The sequence below is a fragment of the Gamsiella multidivaricata genome, assembly GCF_025024155.1.
Source record: "Gamsiella multidivaricata strain RSA 2152 chromosome Unknown BC939scaffold_37, whole genome shotgun sequence".
Classification (NCBI taxonomy): Eukaryota; Fungi; Mortierellomycota; class Mortierellomycetes; order Mortierellales; family Mortierellaceae; genus Gamsiella; species Gamsiella multidivaricata.
Genome location: NW_026251745.1, coordinates 89,664 through 110,648, shown reverse-complemented (window position 1 = coordinate 110,648; position 20,985 = coordinate 89,664). Strand labels below are relative to the sequence as shown.

The following is a 20,985-nucleotide window of genomic DNA, read 5'->3' as shown; positions in this document are numbered from 1 at the left end:
ATCGATTCGAAAAAAAAAAATTCCATACTCATCCCCTTTGATCGATCGCAGGCAAACCACCATGCAGCCGCCTCTGATGACCCGTTACCACCGGCGGATTAGACGGGCAAAACTGAGAGCTCGTTCGGGTAAGCCCTGGAGCTTGCATTTGAAGTGCGATATTTCCTGTATCGGCTCGCTAACAAGATCCGTTAAGGAAGACTTGAATGTTGGTTGTACAGGATCTAACCTTCGTAAGATCCGCTTGTCCCTTCAAAATAGAACTCGATATCTTTCAATGGGACAAACACCAATTCGCCAAACAGGACTTTACGATTCCGGAATCCTACGACACACTTCAAAGGATCGACTATGACAAAGTCTCTAGGGAGGAGTTCATCGAGCAATTTGAAGAAAAATGCCAGCCGGTCGTAATCCGAGGAGTAACTGAAGGTTGGGGAGCCTGCAAGAACTGGAACTCTGAGGTATACTTAGTCCTCTAGCCTGTACTCAAAATGGGCCATACTGCAAAATGGTCTCCGGGCAACGCGCTAAACATATTCTATCTTCAATTACTGCTTACGATCTACACCTAGACATTCCTCAAGAAGTATTACTCGCAGCCGTTTAAAGTGGGAGAGGACGACGATGGCAACAACGTGTATGTCAAAATGAAATACTTTCTGCAGTACGCTGAAACAGACGGACTCAAGGACGACTCGCCTCTTTACATCTTCGACTCTGGATTCGTCAAGCGCAAGTTAACACCTGTGCAAAAGAGACGCATCTCGTCCTCGTCCTCATCGTCCTCGTCTTCGTCAGAGAGAAAGGTCAAGAGATCGCCTCACTCAAAGGGTGATTCCTCCAGCAGTGGAGGCGAAGCAGGTGTCGTCGGAAGCAAAAGACCTCGCTCTGGATCAAGTTCGCCTACAGCGGGCTCAAAAAAGGCCATTCGCGTCTTCGGGAAGAGGGACAGCGCAAACAGTAGCCGAGTGGAATCTGTTGATGACGAGTCCAAGGAACGCCCATCCAAGCGTGAGGAGGAGCATGCGAGTACATTACTTGACGACTTTATCGTACCAAAATATTTCAAGGACGACTTGTTCCAGTATGTGAATCCTGAGCCATAGCGTCTGCACTGGAGACTGCTGCTTCTTCAACTATTCAAATAGATTTTTAATACTGTGTTACTCCTCTTTCATAGGTTATCTGGGGATCGAAGGAGGCCACCTTTCCGCTGGTTTGTCGTGGGAGGCGCTAGAAGTGGCACTGGCATCCACGTTGACCCTCTTGGTAAATCAAAGAAGAGTTTGTTTGTTTTTTTTGCTCCTCTTGTCGAAAAGGTAAATCTAAATGCCCTGCGATTTTCTCGTTATCGCACTACTTATCTCCAGGAACCTCCGCCTGGAATACGCTTACTTCAGGACATAAACGGTGGTGCCTCTTTCCGCCAGGCATACCCAAGAGCGTCTACGACCCACCCATGAAGCCCTTTGATCGGGAAGCTGTCTCTTGGTACCATCACGTCTATCCGCGCTTTGCAGAAAACGACTTTGAGCTTGGCAAGAAATATGGCATGATTCAAGTTATTCAGCACCCTGGCGAGACTATGTTCGTGCCAGGTGGATGGCCCCACATCGTTATGAACCTGGGTATGAAACCGAACAGTAGTTTTTATTGCTAGTGGTATACCTATGCGTGCTTTCTACACGAGGCTAACACGCGGCTGATTGTCATTATCGCTTACTGGCGGACTTTACTCTAGACTTTACGATCGCCATCACACAGAACTTCTGTTCGCCCACGAACTTTGAGGCGGTATGGCTGCATACACGTCATGCCCGTCCAAAGCTGGCAAAGAAGCTTCGGTCCGAGATTGAGCGGCTGTACGCCAAAACAGGACGGTGCTTTTATAAGGATTTGCTGGATAAATGTAGGTCCCTCACATATGTTCCGATGCTTCGTTTGTCCACTGACGATAGCAGTTCCAGCAGCTCCAGTTCCAGCTCGGACTCGAGCGATGATTTGAGCTCGACAGAGAGCGAAAGCGACATTGGGGAGATCTGCATGTGTCACAAATGCAAGAAGAAGAGAAGGAAGGAAGCACGCCGGGCCGACAAGGAAAACAAGGAAAAGAGTGTGGTTTGAGGACATCACCAAGCATATTTGCAATAGCATCGCAGCAACATAGCTTGTTTCAAATAAGGCTGTAAATGAAAAATAAATTTTCGTTTGTAGAGAGCAAACACTGCGCCAGCAAGTGGCAAATGACCTGTCCCCTGTCTCTCTACTCCATTCGACGATCGCACCGTTCGCACCATGTCTCAAGGAGGGCATCCAGAGGACTTGCCTGTGGCACGACTCAAAATCTACAGGTTCTCCGGACGGGATGCCGTAACATACCCGCTCTACAAGGGTATTAATAAGGCAGGCAGAGATCCCCGCAAAGTTCGTGTGTACCTGCCATGGGACAATTGCCTCGACACCCATGCTGCAATCGGTATGGAAAGAGTCTATATAGTCCGCTCTACCAATCATGGAGGTCAACCGTTTGACTCATTACCGATTTCAATATCATGCTGTCTACCGTAGAATGCGATGAAGACGGAACCGCAGCTGTTATGGTTTATGAAGTAAGGACCGCGCATTCTCTCTTTGTCCTGGGCTGTGTTGTACATCACATCTGATGTGGATGCATGTCTCTTTTTATATTAGGGCGGGGCACCGTCTACAATCTGGGGCAAAAAAAGTATGATTCCGGGGCAGTGGTATCACATTTCGAATGGAGAGGTAATGTTGTACTCTGACACAGAAGGGTCGTTGCACGAAGGACTGTTGTAAATGTATGAACTTGATCAAGACCATGGTCCTGCCTTCTCACACGTCTTGCTTCATCTATATTGTAGACGGTCAAATTCAGTAGCTTGATCACTTGTGAACTTCAAGAGTTGACTGAGACAGAGCGACAACAAGGACCGCCGCGTGTAAGAAGACTCGGCCCTGGCTTGCTTGCACATTTCATGTCAGTGTTAGGAGCAACATGTTTATAAATGTTTTTTACATCCATTATTTACTATTCATATAGAAAGAAATCCCAGCTGATATCTTGGAAGCTCGGAGGGCAAGGGAGAAGCATAAAGGCAAGGCCACGAGTCCAAGCCGCACTGGGACAATGGCTGCTCCACCTGTGCCTATCCGATCTCGAGCTCATGGTAGCGCCGAATCCAACGTACCCAGTGTTGTCAAACAGGATCATAGAGGACATCAGAATGCGGCAGACGAGGCGCAGGTGCAACAAGTGCCAGTCCAACATCGCCCAGAAGATCATGATGTCGGTGACGACACTAACACGGAAGAGGCAGCTACGTTGCCGATGGCGGGAGTTACACAGACAATGGATGATCTCCTCTGGCTGGATGAAAATGAATATAAGGACGTTGTCAAAGGTGCGGAAGAGGGTAGCGCCATACGTTCGACAAGGCCAGATGATTCAGGACGGCTCCTTCCGAAGGAATTAATAGAACGACGGAATACCACAACATCGGGAACCCCTGGCTTTTCGGGTTCCAATCCTAGTTCTAGTTCCGGCAACTCTCAGCAGGATCTCAGCGCTTCTGAGAACTATTCAATCTCACATGATGGACAGTATGCCCTCACGCAGCCATACCCTGATACAGGAGGAAAGTCGCAATTTGAGGGCTCCCAGGACGACCCGAACGACTCTGTTCAGGAAACTCAGTCTCCTCAGCAAGTGGTGGCGTCACTGGAAGCCCCAATAGAGAATGCGCTAGAAACAGAACCGATCAATGTCTCCAGTTCACAGCAGGACCGAATTTGCGAGACACAGCCTACTTTATCTCGTCAAGCGTCAGCAGAACCAACATCACAAGAGGTCTCACAGGATTTCTTTGCAGTCTTATCGGAGCAAATCCTTCATCCTCAAGAGCGGGTATCGGCAACGCCAGTCGAACTCATCATTAATACTTCATCTACACGCCACGTCAGTTCAGAGACTCAGGGATTTGTATCGGATGATGGCGATCTAAGGAAGTTGAGGAAGCGAATGCATGAATTGGAGGGTAGGGTGCCTCAAACACAGGAAGAGAAGGGTCATATAGGAGTGTCGAACGTGTCGATCGCGAGTACTGTCCTTGCGCCAGGGCCTACGGCAGATTCTTTAGAGGGCTCATTGGATTCACATCCAGGACACACTTCAGGGAATAATGAAGATCCTGCATTCCGAGAGTTAGCTGCTTCAAACAAGAAAGGAGGGTTCCTTGCTGAATCTGAGGATGAGCTGGATCGTGGGTCCGATAATGCAGTCGAGGAGAGATCGTTCGTGGTCAGAACAGCAACACCTCTACGAGACGACAATGACTGCAGTACAGAGGAGTATTCAGAACTAGAGGACGATGAACTGTTATCGCGATCTCACCGGCGGCCATCGCGACCTATCTTGAAAGACAGTCAGGAGCTATTGGATGTATCACCACAAGTCGATGACACCCCCATTTTAGGCACCGGGATGTATAGTGGCGCGAATGCTTTAGAGACTCCTCAATCGGGTACTCGACCATCAAGTCAGACGTCTACGAGATCAAAGGAGGGTTCGCCGAAACATGGAATCGAAAGCGACACTGAGGGGAGCCCACCTAAGCCGGCTAAGTTGATGAAGACTGAGAGTGTAGATGACTCAACATTCCCCTCGCCCTTCACTCGCACGCCATCCTCAAGAAGCCTTAGCAGGCGGGCTTCTGACCTGGAATCAGTTCGTTCTGGGATTATGCTCAGTGCTTCGTCATACAGCGATAAGAAAAAGGTATGTATCATATTGTTAGGTTATTAGGTTTACTTCGCATCAAAAGATCGGCACTAAGTTGATTCTGATATGATGTTGAACGTATAGAAAAGATACGAGAATATTATTTCGCGATGGGGAGGTAGTCTCAAAAACAACAATATCGAGGAGGCAGCAATCCTCGTCTTTGACGGCTCCACCAGGACAACGAAGCTTATGTTTGCGGTAGCACAAGGCATCCCGATCGTGTCATTCAAATGGCTTGATGACTCAGATAGCCTCGGTAGATTTGTACCTTGTAAGTGATACGCCGTCTGTTCCGGTACTGGTGTCTAAAGAATTCTAATAACCATCACTCACTCTGAGCAATGCCTCTATATGACTGAGTAGGGGAGGATTACATTTGCCAGAATACACAAGTTGAAGTGAAGTACAAGTTCAACCTTAGCGAATCATGCCGACTGGCCAAGGATAATAAGGGGCAACTGTTCAAAGGATACAGCTTCTATATGGTGCCATATAAGCATGATCTATACACAACGAAATCGGTGCGCTCATTAGTGACCGCCAGTGGTGGCAAGATGGTTGTATGTCTGCCATGCTCCCTGTATATCCAAAAGGATGCTTGAACACATACACACATACACACACACACACATACACACACATATACACACACACACATATACACACACACACACACACACACACGCACGCACGATGTGAACCGCTAAATTTTATTTCCATCCTTCTTCTGTTCATGTGGATAATTGTTAGATCAAAGCGCCGAGGAGCGATAAAAGCGAGGATGAGGATCTCATCATCCTCGGAGATAATAACAGCGCCAAGATTGAGCATTATCTCGAGCGCGGGTTCAAGGATGTGATGAATCACGAGTTCGTCATGGATTCTATTATCCATCAAACTTTGGATTGGTCCAAGTACGTACCTTTTATACGTTGCAGTCGATCAATCCTCTTTGTCCTGGATAATATGATTGCGGAGAAAAAAAAATTGAAAAAGTACCGAGCTCATAATACGGTTTTGTTCACAATGTAGGCACAGGATTTCAAGTTCCAATCGGTCGGCACCCGTGCTGGTGGATGTTAGTGATGAAGGATCGGCCGGAAGCGAGGAAATTGAAGGCTTTACGGAGTCTGATGAGGAAGACAATGACGACAAAAATGATGAAGACTGGGATGCCTCATTCTCCAAGTCGTCCTCTAAAGGGAAGGCAGTTGCCAGGACACCAAAGACGCCACAGAGAGCAAGATCTGCCAGTACGATCTCGGCGACAGAAAGTACTGCATCAAGGAGAGGATCTGTAGAGAGCATTACAGTCGCTACGACATCGGTATCGGGAACATCCAAAACGCTTTCAGGAAGCCAACGTGTCCGAAGAACAAGGACACAGACGCGAGTAAATGAGACCGATTCTGAGTCAGAGGCGGCTGTCGCGTCTACTGCGCCAATCAGGGGGGCCAAGAAGACTGGTCAGGCAGCAAAGAAAAAGGAGGCAAAGGAACAGGGGACGAAAAAGACCAAGGCCAAGACAGTTGCTCGGTCAAAGAAGACTAAGAGCGCTTCTACTTCCGGTGCGGCCAAGGCCTCAGCGACGGACACGAATGAGAGCGATGTGCCTCCAATGCCCAAGGCTTCCGGTTCTTCGACAGCAATGGAGGCATCAACTACGAGGCCAGCGAAGACCGGCGTCAAGCGTACCGATGCAACGACGCAGCAAAAGAGTACGCGGGGGAGATCTCGGGGAAAGAAGTAGGCTGAGCTCTATTGGTATTATATCCCGACGCTCGCTTCTCAGCATCTCGTACACATTTGTATTACCATCATACCACCAGAATACATTTGCTTTCGAAATAAATGAATTCCTTTTTATTTACATTTGGGTACCTGGCGCTGTATACCCTGGAGGCTTGCCGTGAGTAGAAAACTCCAATGCATTCTATTTGGCAAAGAGAAAAAAAAGTGGTAAAGGTGGTTAGTGCCTGTATGCCGGCTCAGCATTACCTTTGCAGTCAAGACCTAACTTTCAACGTTACCCTCAGCATGATCGAGATGCGTTTCTCCTTTGGGACAACGGTACCCTTGAACTGGTGATCCTCTGGCAAGATAGGGATCCCATGCTTGTAATGATACCGAACACCATCCCGCTGGAAATAAAAACATCCCTTTGGCAATAACACCCGGAACTGCTTTGAGGGGTCGTCTTCGTGAATGAGCTCCATGATTGCCGTAGATCCCAAACACAGTCCTGCGACAACTTCTCCTGAGGCGTCCAAATGATCGACGTGTGGTTTGATCCCGCCCTTCCCAGACTCGAGCTCCAGGATATGTGGAGCGACCCAGTTCCAATGGTGCGGAAAGAACTGTTGTTTGATCGAGTGCATGATCTCCCGGGGAGTGGTTCTTCCGCGGGTATCTGTTGGCGTGTCCAATGAGGATGAGGCCATAGTGGTCGCTTCTGATTCAGGTACAGTTCCCCAGTCTGTGGCAGAGCATTCTCGGTAGCGGGTGATGACACCATCGAAATGCCCGTCTTCGTACCGAACCTGCTTCCCGAGCGCGCGTTTCAGTTTCTTGGTTGCGGCCTCAACGAGCATGTCGTGTTCTGTTGGCGAAAGATATTCGGGGACGAGGATAAAGTCGCGCAGGATTTGGGCGTGTTCCGAAGGGTGGATTCGGGAAAGATCAAAATTGGAAGAAGCGATCGAGGCAGGCGTGCAGAGGTTTTGATACGTGTGTTGGTTTGGTCCGCCAGAAGAGGGGGACGAGGATGTGGAGTATGGCGTTGCTGAGTACGATCTTGATATCTGGGCTGGAGTAGACCTTGATAGTGGAGAACAAAGGCTCCTGGTGGAATCTGGTCGCCTACAAGTAACAACGGTTCTTGAAACGACCTGTGTTGATGATAGAGCATTGTGAGGAAGCAGCGTTGCTCTGGTCCTTGTAAGGCCCCGGAATTTCGTAACAATGTTTAGTCTTGACATGGTGGTCCGTTTGTGATTTTTGATTCCTGATCCTGACTTTATGATGTTCGAAGGAATGAGGGATTCTTCACCTTTCACTTGATGCACGAACCCGGGATAATTGAACGCATTTTTTTTTCTTATTTTTGGAATATCACGTGTTTTATTGAGGTAAATGCAGTGTGGAATGTGCGTGGGGGGTGGTATCTTGGATGTTCCTGAGGTTGGGATATAGTTCTCTAAAGGCGCCCGCACCCAATGATGGTGATAGCCTGGATAGGTCGTTCCTCGTCGTCTGTCGGAATTTTGTTCAGCTTGTCCAGCAATGCCAACCCATCCACATAGGTCTCGATTCCGGGCTGACCGTTCTGTTGCGACCCCTCCTCATCCTTGACCTCTCCAAAGGCCACGTAGCTGCCCTCCAATGCCTTGGTCCATCGTGCGCCCTGCCCAATTGTCAAAAAGAACTGTGATCCATTCGTGTTCTTCCCGCGATTCGCCATCGCCAGCACACCCGCCTTCTTAAACACCCCCTTCCTCAGTCCATGCCGCTCATCCGCAAACGGCTTTGGGTTTTCCACGCTCGGGTAACTCGAAAATCCTCCAGATCCGTCGTTCTTTGTAAGATCCCCACCTTGGATAATATGGTCCTTGACCAACCGGAAGAACCGTGTGTTGACATAGGTTGCCTCCTGGACCTTGTTGGTGTAGATAGATTCCACAAAGCTCAAAAAATTTTGGCAAGTTTTGGGGCATCCCTCTGTGTCGAGTTTGAGGACGAGACGGCCGCCTGGGAGTGGCGCGGGCTCATTCAGGGTGATGGAGCCGCCTTGTGTCAACACTGGGTTGGAGTCGTAGATCTCTTGCAGGTTCTGTTTGTCCTCGGGTCCGAGCTCCTCAAGAGTCATGCCTGCATAACCGTAGAGGGAACCGTGGGTTGCAAAAAAGGCCTGTCCGCGGCGATAGCTATTAAAGTAGAATTGCAGCAGCGCAGCATGTTTAGTCAATTGATGGGGATGTATAAGAATAAAGGAATAACAAGATAGCGATGAAAAGAAAAGACCGAGAAAGAGAAGGGGGAAGGGAGAACGTACAGATCCCAGGAGGTGGCCTTGTACTCTTGGTCACCGATTTCGATGTCGAGGTAGACGAGCGTTTCTTCGCTGGTACCGTTTGCCTGGTCGTTGGTCATCGTTCTCGGTATCTGTGGCTGTGGTTTGTTAATATTACTGTCGTGGTTGTTGTTGTTGTCGTTGAAGGAATGAGGGAGTATGGGCTGGATCAAGTGCTTGGAATGAGAATGAGGAGAGGACGGGGAAATGAGCGAGGTATTTATGTGCCGCATGCATGGGGACGTTTTCTGGCTTCGCTTCTTGAATGCGCACTGAACCTTAAAGGAGCACATGAGGTCATTTTCTCATTATTGGACATGTCTCAAACTCATTAAAACAAGCGTGTGGTATTGGCATGGACTGATGCCGTCGTATCAGCCTCAGGCAATCAGATTCCCCCCTCACCGGGTCTTTTCCCGCCATCTTCCTCCTGCTCTCTACTGCTCACTGATGTCGATGTCAGTTCTGCCCGCTGTTGCTGCACAGGGCAACATCGATGTCATCGCGCACATGAAAAACAAACGGAAATATCCATTGGAAGGGGTGTCATGCATTGCCCCTGTTATAAACTGGATGTTACAACTGGCAAATTACCATAGAGGTATGGAACATTAGTCGTCGCCTTATTTAATACTACCATTCGTCTAGCCACAGTAGGGATCATCTTTTGTGCGCGAGATAAGCGCCCAAATCACTTTTTCTTCCAGAACTCACATGGCCAGCTATTAGATCCTCTCTAGTCCAGGGACTATCACTACTATATCTGTTATGTTCACGCAAGGATGACCTAGCACACTAACAAGAACCCTGGTCAACTGGGCCTGGGCAATTGTTGTCCCTCATGACGCCCAGTTTATCACCTCCTTCCCCCAAAACAATTTGCTCTATAACATTCCACTCCATGTTCCTTTCCCATCGCCGCGCCCACGATCGTCTACCGCGACAGTCTTAGCGCATTTGTCAATTATTTCATTCGGTGGTGTAATTGCAATCCAAGAAATTTCCCCGGCTAATGGGCCTCCACGGTCGCCGTGTGGAAAACGACAGCAAGGTAATAAAGGCCAGCGTTTACGATTGCAACACCGGATTCGAGAGGGCGCAGGCATTCAAAGGTTAGCTCGGAAGAACTGGGTAAGGCCTAACAGGTAAGAGCTGACCTTTAGACCCTCATCTCCCGGAGCAAAGGCGCATGGACCAACGTTGCTCCTGTATCCACCAGGGCAATTATAAAATGGTTCCCGAAACCGGTTTTCTACCTCTATCGCGACAAAACGGCGTACAAATAAGATGATCCTCCTCATTTGGTTTGATCGGACTTTTTATTTCGCGCGTACAAGGACAGACACATGCATCGTGCCCTTCGAATGAAGAGCATGCACATGCATCTGACGCGATAAACTACAGAGCCATTTTAAATCGCAGATTGGGTCGCTTGAGTTACTCCACTCTTTCCTTCGTCCTTATTCCCTTCATTTCGCATCCCTCATAGCCAGTTATTACAGCCTGATGAAAGGGAATCCCATATTAATCCCATATTGTCGTTGAATGAGAGACCAATTCAGCTTTTGAAATACGGCACATTTAATTAATTGTAGTCTTTATGATGGCCCCGGACTGACCGCTGCTGTTAATTTACTTTATCTTCAAGTCCCTCAAATGGCGTTCGACCACCTATCCTTGTGCAATAAGGCTGAACAGGGGAGGATGAGTTTTAGTCTAGGTACACGAAGCTGACGCTGCTGGGAGATCCGGTACAGATACAATGGCGAAATACCACAATGAGAATTACGCATTTACTGATCGAGTTATGTCCAAAGTCCCGATCCTGTTCAGTTCCGCAGCTTCTGTTCATGAACACGTAATTTTTTCTTTGTTCGCGTAGGCTTGGGTTCCAAGGACGCGTTCATTTGTCTCTGAACCACCCACTTTTGCTTTACTATATATATCTTTGCGCTTAAACCATATGTTGATGGGAAAGCGCGCCTGAGGATGTACACATTTCATGTCCGGCTAAACAGCTATACGAAAGAATGGCGAATCAAAAAAGAAATAACCTGGCCCCCTCATTACCAGCCTCGCCATCGGTTTTGTGATCATTTCTCAGTAAAAAGACCCCATTCCAATTTTTTTTTTTGGACATATCACCTAGCCTCAATTGTGTTCGCAGTCAACTACCAGTGCGAACGAAAAAAAGGTCTACCAGGATATTGGAGAGCAATCGTCGTCCGACACGATCAATGTCCTCAGGCGGCTGAACAAGAAGACCTGAAAATGAGTAATTCATTAAAAAGGACATTCATCAGCCCTTTCGAGAGCGTCAAGTACATTAAGGACGGAAAGGACATAACATCGCCCAGGTTCAAATTGTCCAGACCCGCTGCAACAGGCGGTCAACCACCAAGCGCTTGTTGAGAGTCGCGTCTAGGTCCTCATGACAAAGATGTGTGGGCTGCACTGGTACTGCATCCCTCATCTGCCCATCTGTTCCTCCCGAAACCAAATGGACGAAGAGACAAGCCTACCGACCCCTCTTTCGGGTCAAACCAAAAAAAAAAAAAAAATCCCCCGTCTACTCTTCCTCTGCAAAGTACGGTGTACACACAGCAGTGAGGAAACAAATAGATTCCTGCTCAAAGCTCATTTTTTGGCAATACACAGATACTATGTCAAACGCTCCCTTACTGAGGTCTCTAAGAGATCTGATTCGCATGCTCTCATGACCATGAAGGTGGTTCGGTACAAAACTGCCTTTGCCAACGTTGCGATTCTGCCCTTTGGCGCATTTTACGATCAAAAAAAGGACTCGACGACGCTAAGAAATGCGTTGGAGTAGCAAGCATACGATATCACCTCCGCTTTGGATGATCCAGCAAAACAGGGGCTTCTCATGGAACCGACACATTGCCTTGCTGGGAGGGTTTTCGAGGTATTGGAAGGAGTGGACCTGCGACAGATCGAGTCGTATCTGAAGAGCAATTATAAGAGTCGTATCCCAGGAATACATTAAACCTATCAAGAGGTCCTGAACAACGATCGAAAAAAAAAAAAAAAAGAATCGTGCTGTTCACGGCGCATGCTTTCGATAATATCGTTATCCATAGTGACGATATTGACAGCAGAAGGCATTATCTAACCCACGCCGTCCCTTAACAATCCATCGCTCCCCATGATGGCCATGGCCATGGCTACTGCTGAGATATCAAATTACGGATTGTGGAGGATATAAAGTAGGATAATACGGGCAAGATGATATGCTTCCTTTTGTTTTCCCTGGGCCAAGTCAAAGGGGCTTTTTCGTCTTCTTCTTTACGCACAGACACGCGATTTAAAGTTAAGCACTTATGCGTTCACCCATCAGAACGTCCCAAACGCGATCGGCCAATGAACTCAAGGGAACATGCGCACATAACCTGAATGAAAGTAGGAAACCTGATCTCAAACAAGAATTATCTTCACTGCGGTCCCATCTGTTTTTTTTTTTTTTTTTTTTTTTTTTTGGACAAAATTGATACCCATCTGGTCACCATGGATACAAGTAGCTTCAAACCATGGTGTAAATGTTTATGGTTGATACAACCAACAATCTAAAAAACAAGACCCTGCTAGCTTCTGTTTCCCCATTCTACGCATGCACACGCCAAATAGCGTCCGATACCTTAATTACGTCCCGAATCTCCTTCACATCATGCACCCTCACAATCCCTGCTCCACCGGCCACAGACGCCGAGCACGCCGCCGCAGTGCCCCATGCACGCTTCGTCGCGTCCTGTTGCTGCGTCAAGTGTCCAATAAACGCCTTCCTCGATGGTCCCACCAAGCAAGGGTACCCTGCCAAGGGGCTCTTCGGATCCAAAATCATCTCTGGCAGACGACGCAGCACCTGCAACGATTGCTCACTATCCTTCGCAAATCCAATCCCCGGATCCACAATAATATTCCATCGATGAACACCCGCCGCAATCGCCCTCTGGATCGACTTGTTCAGATCCCTCGAGATCTCGCCGATCACATCGTTCCTCTCACCATAGTCCGTTTGCGACATCATCGTCTTCGAGTCTCCGCGCATGTGCATCAAGCACACAGGAACGTTCCACTTTGCCATCACACTGTACATTGCCGGGTCCCGTTGACCTGCCGAAACGTCGTTGATCAGGTCCGCTCCTGCTTCCATCGCCTTGTCCGCGACGCCGGCCCTGAACGTATCCACAGAGATCGGTGCATCGAATCCACGCGCGCGCAGCAATTTGATCACAGGCACTACACGACGAATTTCTTCCTCCTCTGAAATCTCGACAGAGTTCGGGCGGGTCGACATGCCACCAATATCAATAATGTCCGCACCATCGTCCACCAGCTGCTGAGCCCGGAGCGCTGCCGCCTCTGCGGTGCTGTAGTCGCCACCGTCACTGAAGCTATCCGGGGTCGTGTTTAGAATTCCCATCACTAGGGTCTTGGAATCCCAGTGGACAATCTTGTGGCGCAGGGGGAAGGACTTGTGGATCACGCCATTCATTTCCTTCGACTCCTCCTGTTTGAGCAACAGCTGTGACAAGAGCTGACTGATGTGGCGGTACAGTTTGGGATGCTCGACATCCTTGGCAATACTAGAATAAAATTCATATCAAATATTCATTCCTGTGAGCGAACTGAGGATCGAACGGGGCAGTGCTGCGAAACGGACACGGACGCATGTCATGCACACAAGCTTACTCGCAGAGGGGTCTCAGGACAAATTCGCGTTCCTGCATAGCGACATGGGGAATCGTAAGGGTATCATCTTGGTATTCGACCGAACCATAGAGTAGAATATCGATGTCAATGGGTCGAGGTCCATTGCGGATCGTGTTGAAGTCGCGACCCATCTCAGCCTCAATCTCCTTGATTTTCTTCAATAGGTCCTTTGGTGCCAAATCCGTCTTGATCTACATTTTCAAAACACAGTCAAAGGCGTGCAGTGTTAGTCAAGCCTGTAAAAGAATAGGTGGCATAACGATGCAGAAGAGGACTCGTTCTCGGTCAAGTTACCTTGCACGCAGCATTAAGAAAGGGAGGCTGATCCGTGACATACATGGGTGGCGTCTCATACATGAATGAGGTATCGACCACACGCACATTTTCGCCCTGCTCCAGCATCTTGAGTGCGTTTGTCAAGTTCGCAGCCGAATCGCCCATATTCGATCCCAGTGCCAAATAAACCTCATGTGTCAAATGAGCCGGCACAGGTCCTCGGATCTGGAGCTTCGAGTCCGCAGAGAGCCCAGGCAATCCATGGATGGCCGACACCGAAGGAACTCCACGGGTATGTGCTTTGTTAGCTGCCGACTTTGCAAAGAAGGCCCTATCACGCGTGATCTCCACACCCGCCGAGCCCGCAAACACAATCGCGCTCGGCTTCTCCATCTTGACCGTGATCTTGCTGACATGGCACTTCTCGATCGCGATCCTAGCCACAGAAGTAACGAAAGCTTCGACGGTCTTGTACGATGAGGCCTCGATGTATTTTGTGATCGTCCTGACGATCGTACGGTAATTATGTGTGCTCGAGACATAATCAGCCTTGCGGTCGGACGTATCATCCATGCCCGGATAGATCTGCAAGTTCAACACGACAACCTGCTCCTCTTCACGCTCCCATGGGTTGACGCCAATGATGCAGGAGAGCCTCAGGTCCTTGACAAAGATAATATCCTGCTGGTTGAACTTGATCGGGCAAGGCACCGTGTCCTGGAGTTGCTCCTCCGTGTAGTCCGATCGCGAGCGCGTGATCTCAACACCGGCAGAGGCCGCATGCAAGAGTGCTCGGGGCTTGTCGATCCTGACCGTGATCTTGGGTGCGTGGCATTTAGTGATAACGACACGGGCAATGGAATCGGCCAAAGCCTCGACAGATCGGAACTCGGTCTTTTCGGAATGAGCTTCAACGGTCTTACAGAGGACTCCGTAGTGAATCGAGTAGGGCTAGTGGGCCAGAGCAGGATGCAAAGACATGGGACACTTGAAAGTTAGAATATATGTCTGAATCCCTACAGAGCGACTCGACAGAAGCAGCAGCGCAGCATTCTGGATCAGCATACCAGGTGATCGGTATCGCCTGCCTCAGAAACGCTGGTGTAGACGGTGAGGTTGATGATAATGGGCTGACGCTTCGACCGCTCCCAGGCATCAACGCCAATGATGTTTCGGACAGTGAGGTCGCGAATGCAGATCTTGTCTGTCATGGGGAGGTCGAGGGCGACATCCTTCGTCTGCTCTGCATTCTGTTGCTGATCCATAGTTGCTTCCTGTCCTCTCGTTTGTTGATGTTCCTGCTGACGAGAAGGACGACCAGGCGGAGGAGAGTATGTATGAGGACAAAGTGAAAAGAGAGAAGCGCAAAGAAAGAATGGGAGGAGATCTCCCTTTGGCTGCCCCCAAGTATATTCCTTTTGCAGTCTGCAGCTTCCCCGCCGAGCGGAGCAGAGGACGTGACTGTGAGGACAAAGTTCTCATGAGCACGTCCGTTGATTGGCTGGTTGAGATGCGTCTCGTTTCCTCCTCACGTCGAGTCATTTTTTTTTTTTTCTTATTTTGCTTCCCCGCATAAAGCCCACTGAAACACACTAACACGCTCCGTGGATATGCGCATGCCAACTATGCACTCGCGACATTTACAGGAGATCGCTATGTAAATGAAAACCAGCACACCTTTATGAACTAGCTACTCTTCTTCGTGCCCCAGTCTCCCACGATCCGCATCGACTCCTGATCCCCCTTCATCAGTCTTTCGTCTCCCATCAATCCTCCCAAACACTCCCACGGGTCCTTGCCTCCGCCCCACTTCAGCACATTCTCCCTCAACCGCTCTCCTGAAGCACGCGACGTCGGCGATGACCTGAAGATCTTATCCCAGATCTGCCCCGTCACAGTCCTGCCAAACAGATACGAGTAATATCCTGCTCCGTAACCATACAAATGTCCAAACCCGGTCTGCCATCCCGTCCCAGGCACAGGTGGCACAATTCCAATGTCCCGCTGAAGATCCTCTAAGCTCTTGGTCGAGTTGAATGCTGGGTCACCGACCACTGTAGAGTAATACAGCTGATCCAACATAGCCATCGACATTTGGGAGTGCAGTTCAATTGCCTGGAAGGTCGATCGGCTGGCTTGGTGTGCCATCAAGAGACCTGCAGGTAATGGCGCACCCGTCTGATGATGTGTCGCAAACAGGCCCAGGACTGTTGGGTCTGCCAAAAAGTGCTCCATCAGAATCGACGGGATCTCAACAAAATCGATCGGACACCTCGTTCCAGATACATTATGGTAGTCGGCTCTTCCAATCATTGCTAATAAATAAAACAGTGAAATTGCCAGTTAGTGTTGATAGGAAACAGATACTAAGGTGCATCGATTTGATCCTTCTGTTCAAATGCTCCCTCTCGTTTACTTACAGTGCATAGCATGTCCCATCTCATGGAACAATGTCTCAACCTCTACCCAGCTCAGTAACGCCGGTTTGCCCCCTGCCGGTCTCGAGAATCCACAGGATAAAACCGCAAGTGGAAGCTGATACCGCCCTTCCTTGCCAGTCATGCTCACTCCTGGATCTGCTATTGCCAGCTCGATTCCTTCCCGAAGCGTCATCCCTTCTGCAATATCGTGCTCCTCATCATCATCGTCCACTCGACGCGAACACCGTACGGTATAATGAGCCGCGTTCAACTGTTTGCCCTGGCGTCCATAAAAGTCGCAGTAAATCGTTCCGATCAGCCCGTCGCGCTCGTCCACCACATCCAGCTTTTGCACCTCATCATGCCAAACCTCACCCGGCCGCACCGTCCCCGGGACAAACTTGATTCCATACAGGTGCGAAAACAACTTTGAAAGCCCATCCATGGTCGTGCCAACCGAAAAATATGCCGAGATAGGATCCCCGTGGGGCATGACATTGGTCCTACTGCTGACCAAGCGCACATAGAAATCCCGATCCCATGCCTCCAGCTTCGCGTCCCTATCCTTGGTATGGACCCGCTTCGCTTTCGTCAACATCGCCAGCTCGCCCTCGACCTCCGCCTGATGAGTCTTATGCAGCGTCTGCAAGAACGTGCTCACGTTCTCGGGATTCTTGACCATCTTGTCGCCTAGGAACATGTGTCCATAGCTTGGCTGACCAACCAACTGCGCAAGCTCGTACCGCGTCTTGAGAAGATCGTCCAACACCGCGACCTTGTATTTGTCCTCTGCCATGCTGGCCACATACATCGCCCGACGAACCTCCTCATCCTCCACATGCTTCAGCACCATCTGCGACTCCCATCCTGACGTCGGCACCATGGCGACCTTCTCTCCATGCTTATTCGTCCGAGTGATCCGCTGAATATATCCCGGTGAAAGTCCCTGAAGACGCGAGGGCGGGCTGACCACGATCTGTGCTGGGCCCGGGCCTGGCGTAGCCGAGTTCTGCATGAAATCCCTGCCCAAAGACACGATCTTGTCCGACAACTGCACGAACTGTTCGCGCTTGGACTTTGAAAGATGAATTCCAGACTTTTCAAAGTCCCGCAGGAACACCATCGCGACCTGTCGCTCTGCCTCTGACAATCCTGCCTCGATGCTAGGCGTGTTGAGAATTTGATGAAGGACCTAATTCGATTCACATCAGCAAAGAAAAGAAAAATAAAATAAAGGAGTTGCTCTATCGTCAATTGATCCCGTTCAATAAAGCACACATTCTAAAAACAAACAACAAAGAATTGTGGGACAGAAAACCGCTTCCGTTACCTCGTAAAGCCGTGGATCCGTGTTAAGAGTATTCATCCACGAAAACAACTGCTCATACACCTGCTCAGCACCCTGTCTCCAGGCCGGGTCTGGATGTAAGCACCGTACTACCTCGGCCGCATCAATGACCTTACAGAGCACGTCGCTCAATCGGTCAAATAGCTTGATCACCCTCCGCATCTCGTCTTCTCCCCGCTCAGGCGCGTTCGCAATCCTCTCCACAAGCAAATGACCTCGCGCGATCGCCGCATTCACTGAATCCAAAAACGTCTCTGGTGTCTTGAGGTTCGGGTAAAGAAAAAGACCCTCTGGTGAAGCCGCAGAGGCATATCGGGCCCGAGAGGCCGACGTCGCGGGACTGTCAAAGAGCTCGCGGAGTGAGGACGTTGTCGAGCTTGTTGAAGTACCGGAGGCTGCTTTCGGCGTAGTTCCTGTGGCGGATCTTGCATGAGTCGATAGTAATGACACGCCTTTGCAGCTCTGACGCTGTGCTGTTGGTGAATGGCGACTAGTCACTGTGGTCCTGATGTGTGCTCCACGAAGGGTCATCCACGTCCTGGCTGCACTCCTGCCCATGAGAAGGCGGCCTACTCCTGTGGACATTGAGATTCTGATTGCAAAGAGTCGGTGAAGGGAAAAAAGGAATGTGGGGTAAGAAAAGAAGTGGCGCAAAACCTCCCCAATTGTATCTCATGCGTGAGAACAAATAAATGCACCAGAAAAAAAGGTATTTAAATTTATTTCATGGTATCATGGTATCCTCATGGTACGTTTCTCAAGCTGAAGTGCGGTACTTCAGGCCGTTGGCCTCGGGCTCGAGCAGCTGCTTGCACATGGCAGCCTCGATCTCCTTGGCCTGTGACTCGGCTTCGTCATGCGTCGATGATGACACCTCGAGATAGTACTTGATCTTCGGCTCCGTTCCACTCGTGCGCAGCGTGAACACACAGCCGTTCTCGAGGTAGAATGTAATCATCTGTGCTGAAGGCGACACAGGCAGCGTAGGCACACCGTCCTTCTTCGATGTGTCGTATCCCAGTGTCAAATCGCGCACGTTCACGACCTTGTGCGATCCGATGTGGGTAGGGTAGACAGGCTTGTGTGTAAACCGTCCGCTCTCGTCCGCTTGGGGTGAGGCACCGAAACGCATCTTGTCAAAGATCCTGTTGATCGTGTCTTGTTCGTAACAAATAAAGTACGAATTGGCCGAGGAGAAGTAGCCGTACTTCTTATAAAGGCTGTCAAGATACTGTGAGATCCTAATTCCATCCTTGTACAGCTTCGCTGCCATCTGGGCAAAGCATCCCAGGGCACTGACACCGTCTTTGTCGCGAACAATACTGCCCAACATGAATCCAATGGCCTCCTCATATCCGAAAATAACATCATAACCCTCCTTCTCCAAATCAATGGCCCTGTTTCCGATCCACTTGAATCCTGTCAGTGTGTCCTCCCAATGGATGCCCTCTGTCTTTGCAACCTTGGCCAGCATGCTTGAGGAGACGGTCGAGCACAACATCGCCACCTTGGCTATTTGATCCGCGTCGGACGAAATTCATTACAGACTGTTAAACAGAATTCGAATGTCTTGTTACAAAACAATAAAGCAATGGCATATGAATCAGATTCGCACTAACCATCGCTCTTTCCAGAGGATCTCCAGTTATCGAGGGCGTTGCAGGCAAACATGGTTCCGATCTGGTTACCGGTGAACAGGACCCACTCTCCATTCTCCTGCTTCTCTGCGACAGTAAATCGATCCGCATCAGGGTCATTTGCAAACACGACCGATGCACCAGCCTCGTCTGCGGCCTTGAACGCCAATGCCAAGGCACCCTTGCCCTCTTCAGGGTTAGGGAACGCCACTGTAGGGAACTCTGGGTCGGGCTGGATCTGCTCCTTGGTGGGGATCAATGGCTTGAAGCCAAAGCGCTCAAAAACTTGCTTTGCAAATGGATAGCCGACTCCATGCATGGCTGTGTAGACAAACTTGGTCTCTGAAGCAGCATTGGCCTCCTTGGCGATGCAAAGCGATTGGACCTGATCAAAGTAGGCAGGAACCAGCTTTTCGGTGGGGTCGACCAGAGCAGGGTTTTCGAATGACTTGTAATCCCAGACCCAAGGCTCCAGGTTCTCGAGAATCTTTTTGGCAATCCCTTCATCGTGGGGAGGGATGATCTGACATGCGTTCTCCCAGTAAACCTTGTATCCATTGTCCTTCTTGGGGTTGTGTGAGGCTGTGATCATGATACCGCAGGCAGCGTTCAATGACTTTACACCAAAGGGAACCATGGGAGTGTGAACCAGATCCTTGAACGCATAGACCTTGACGCCCTTGGACAGGAAGACACCGGCGGTCAGTCGGGCAAAGTCACTAGAATGGTGGCGATGATCATGCCCAATGACGACACCGCGTTCTTTGGCATCCTTGACATGATCTAGCACATACAGGCATAGTCCCTGCGAGGCCTGGATGACTGTCAGGTCGTTCATACGTGAGAATCCAGCCTCCATTGCAGCGCGGAGACCTAATTGAAGCGTCAGGTAACCAATGAAGAATTTGCTGGATCAGAGTCTTGTCAAAAAGCATTTGAGCAACTGAACATGGACAGAACGGATTTACACACAGATGTAAAACCCTTACCAGCAGTGCCGAATTCGATATGATTGCGGAGACGCTGTTCGAGTTCGACAGTGTTGTTGGTCTCGAGCAAGGCCTCAATCTCCTTGCGGGTCTCTGGGTTCTACAATCGAATTAAGGAAGGACAACCAACGAGGTTAAAAAAAAAAAAAAAAAAACTCGATGCGGACCACCCCACCAGCAACAAGACGACGTCAACTGCTTTGAGCGCTCTGTACCTGGTCGAGTCGCAGCCATTCCTTTGCAAGGTCGGCAATGGGGGTCGCAGGGGTCATTGTGGGATGGAATGTAGAATGAATGAAGTATGAATGAAGGGAGGAGGGGGAAATAGATACGAAGAAAACGAAGGGGGTACCTCGCACCCCTGGCCCTTTTATAAGTTCACGGTTTACCTCATTAAGATCAAATGTTGCCAAGGTAGGCGCCAAACGGGGCGCTTTGCTCCATCCTATGACCTATTGGCCCTTGTTGCTTGCTCTCTTTGTCCCTCCCTCGACTGTCGTCGACACTGCTAATGTCCGTGGGTATAAGGAGAAGAAATATCCGTTTGTGTACTTGTCCCAGGAAGTATCGGCGTTTGTGTGTGGGGACGTCAATGAGCTTTTTTTTTTTTTTTATGAGAAAAAAAAAGTGGGTCCAGCTGAAGTATATGGCATTTTGCGGGGTCACCCCCCTCCACCACCAAAAACATATTCGTACCAATTGGTGGCGCAT

The 20,985-nt window shown here is 49.5% G+C and overlaps 8 protein-coding genes across 8 annotated transcripts; 3 read left to right on the top strand and 5 right to left on the bottom strand.

The window, feature by feature from the left end:
* The first annotated feature begins 9 nt into the window (after positions 1-9).
* On the top strand, positions 10-2,225 carry BC939DRAFT_453220 (uncharacterized protein). The gene is made up of 6 exons (XM_051555899.1): positions 10-128; positions 262-464; positions 576-1,087; positions 1,184-1,272; positions 1,374-1,631; positions 1,745-2,225. The coding sequence occupies exons 1-6, from the start codon at positions 62-64 to the stop codon at positions 2,125-2,127; spliced, it is 1,512 nt and encodes a 503-aa protein (XP_051411635.1). The 5' UTR covers positions 10-61; the 3' UTR covers positions 2,128-2,225.
* An 8-nt stretch (positions 2,226-2,233) lies between these two features.
* BC939DRAFT_175710 (uncharacterized protein) lies at positions 2,234-2,765 on the top strand. Its single transcript, XM_051550407.1, has 2 exons — positions 2,234-2,612; positions 2,695-2,765. Exon 1 carries the CDS (start codon positions 2,299-2,301, stop codon positions 2,569-2,571), a length of 273 nt encoding a protein of 90 aa, XP_051411634.1. The 5' UTR covers positions 2,234-2,298; the 3' UTR covers positions 2,572-2,612; positions 2,695-2,765.
* Positions 2,766-2,899: 134 nt separating this feature from the next.
* On the top strand, positions 2,900-5,104 carry BC939DRAFT_175718 (uncharacterized protein). Its single transcript, XM_051550408.1, has 3 exons — positions 2,900-2,963; positions 3,069-4,798; positions 4,891-5,104. The coding sequence occupies exons 2-3, from the start codon at positions 3,152-3,154 to the stop codon at positions 4,921-4,923; spliced, it is 1,680 nt and encodes a 559-aa protein (XP_051411633.1). The 5' UTR covers positions 2,900-2,963; positions 3,069-3,151; the 3' UTR covers positions 4,924-5,104.
* A 1,548-nt stretch (positions 5,105-6,652) lies between these two features.
* BC939DRAFT_493431 (uncharacterized protein) lies at positions 6,653-7,843 on the bottom strand. The gene is made up of 2 exons (XM_051559562.1): positions 6,835-7,843; positions 6,653-6,737 (listed from the first exon to the last, which is right to left on the bottom strand). Exons 1-2 carry the CDS (start codon positions 7,780-7,782, stop codon positions 6,672-6,674), a joined length of 1,014 nt encoding a protein of 337 aa, XP_051411632.1. The 5' UTR covers positions 7,783-7,843; the 3' UTR covers positions 6,653-6,671.
* Positions 7,844-9,132, bottom strand: BC939DRAFT_424383 (cyclophilin-like domain-containing protein). Its single transcript, XM_051553139.1, has 2 exons — positions 8,856-9,132; positions 7,844-8,727 (listed from the first exon to the last, which is right to left on the bottom strand). Exons 1-2 carry the CDS (start codon positions 9,104-9,106, stop codon positions 8,001-8,003), a joined length of 978 nt encoding a protein of 325 aa, XP_051411631.1. The 5' UTR covers positions 9,107-9,132; the 3' UTR covers positions 7,844-8,000.
* Positions 9,133-12,495: 3,363 nt separating this feature from the next.
* BC939DRAFT_397800 (Dihydropteroate synthase-like protein) lies at positions 12,496-15,091 on the bottom strand (the record flags this gene model as incomplete). Its single annotated transcript, XM_051552384.1, has 4 exons — positions 12,496-13,477; positions 13,584-13,795; positions 13,899-14,831; positions 14,948-15,091. 4 exons carry the CDS (start codon positions 15,089-15,091, stop codon positions 12,496-12,498), a joined length of 2,271 nt encoding a protein of 756 aa, XP_051411630.1.
* Positions 15,092-15,566: 475 nt separating this feature from the next.
* BC939DRAFT_397710 (uncharacterized protein) lies at positions 15,567-18,179 on the bottom strand (the record flags this gene model as incomplete). Its single annotated transcript, XM_051552374.1, has 3 exons — positions 15,567-16,195; positions 16,301-17,492; positions 17,631-18,179. The coding sequence occupies 3 exons, from the start codon at positions 18,177-18,179 to the stop codon at positions 15,567-15,569; spliced, it is 2,370 nt and encodes a 789-aa protein (XP_051411629.1).
* Positions 18,180-18,353: 174 nt separating this feature from the next.
* On the bottom strand, positions 18,354-20,872 carry BC939DRAFT_493427 (uncharacterized protein). Its single transcript, XM_051559561.1, has 4 exons — positions 20,490-20,872; positions 20,275-20,374; positions 19,268-20,158; positions 18,354-19,160 (listed from the first exon to the last, which is right to left on the bottom strand). The coding sequence occupies exons 1-4, from the start codon at positions 20,544-20,546 to the stop codon at positions 18,406-18,408; spliced, it is 1,803 nt and encodes a 600-aa protein (XP_051411628.1). The 5' UTR covers positions 20,547-20,872; the 3' UTR covers positions 18,354-18,405.
* Positions 20,873-20,985: the final 113 nt, after the last annotated feature.

Bases quoted from the DNA above. Each gene is read 5' to 3' on its own strand.
- BC939DRAFT_453220 (XM_051555899.1), top strand. From the start codon at position 62: ATGCAGCCGCCTCTGATGACCCGTTACCACCGGCGGATTAGACGGGCA. The intron at 1,088-1,183 runs GTATGTGAATCC...CCTCTTTCATAG, and splicing joins TTCAAGGACGACTTGTTCCA to GTTATCTGGGGATCGAAGGA. The intron at 1,273-1,373 runs GTAAATCAAAGA...ACTTATCTCCAG, and splicing joins CATCCACGTTGACCCTCTTG to GAACCTCCGCCTGGAATACG.
- BC939DRAFT_424383 (XM_051553139.1), bottom strand. From the start codon at position 9,106: ATGCGGCACATAAATACCTCGCTCATTTCCCCGTCCTCTCCTCATTCT. The intron at 8,728-8,855 runs GTACGTTCTCCC...CTACTTTAATAG, and splicing joins AAGGCCACCTCCTGGGATCT to CTATCGCCGCGGACAGGCCT.
- BC939DRAFT_493431 (XM_051559562.1), bottom strand. From the start codon at position 7,782: ATGTCAAGACTAAACATTGTTACGAAATTCCGGGGCCTTACAAGGACC. The intron at 6,738-6,834 runs GTAACGTTGAAA...TTTGCCAAATAG, and splicing joins GCATCTCGATCATGCTGAGG to AATGCATTGGAGTTTTCTAC.
- BC939DRAFT_175718 (XM_051550408.1), top strand. From the start codon at position 3,152: ATGGCTGCTCCACCTGTGCCTATCCGATCTCGAGCTCATGGTAGCGCC. The intron at 4,799-4,890 runs GTATGTATCATA...CGTATAGAAAAG, and splicing joins CATACAGCGATAAGAAAAAG to ATACGAGAATATTATTTCGC.
- BC939DRAFT_175710 (XM_051550407.1), top strand. From the start codon at position 2,299: ATGTCTCAAGGAGGGCATCCAGAGGACTTGCCTGTGGCACGACTCAAA.
- BC939DRAFT_493427 (XM_051559561.1), bottom strand. From the start codon at position 20,546: ATGACCCCTGCGACCCCCATTGCCGACCTTGCAAAGGAATGGCTGCGA. The intron at 20,159-20,274 runs GTAAGGGTTTTA...CGCTTCAATTAG, and splicing joins TATCGAATTCGGCACTGCTG to GTCTCCGCGCTGCAATGGAG. The intron at 19,161-19,267 runs GTTAGTGCGAAT...CGGATCAAATAG, and splicing joins ATCCTCTGGAAAGAGCGATG to CCAAGGTGGCGATGTTGTGC.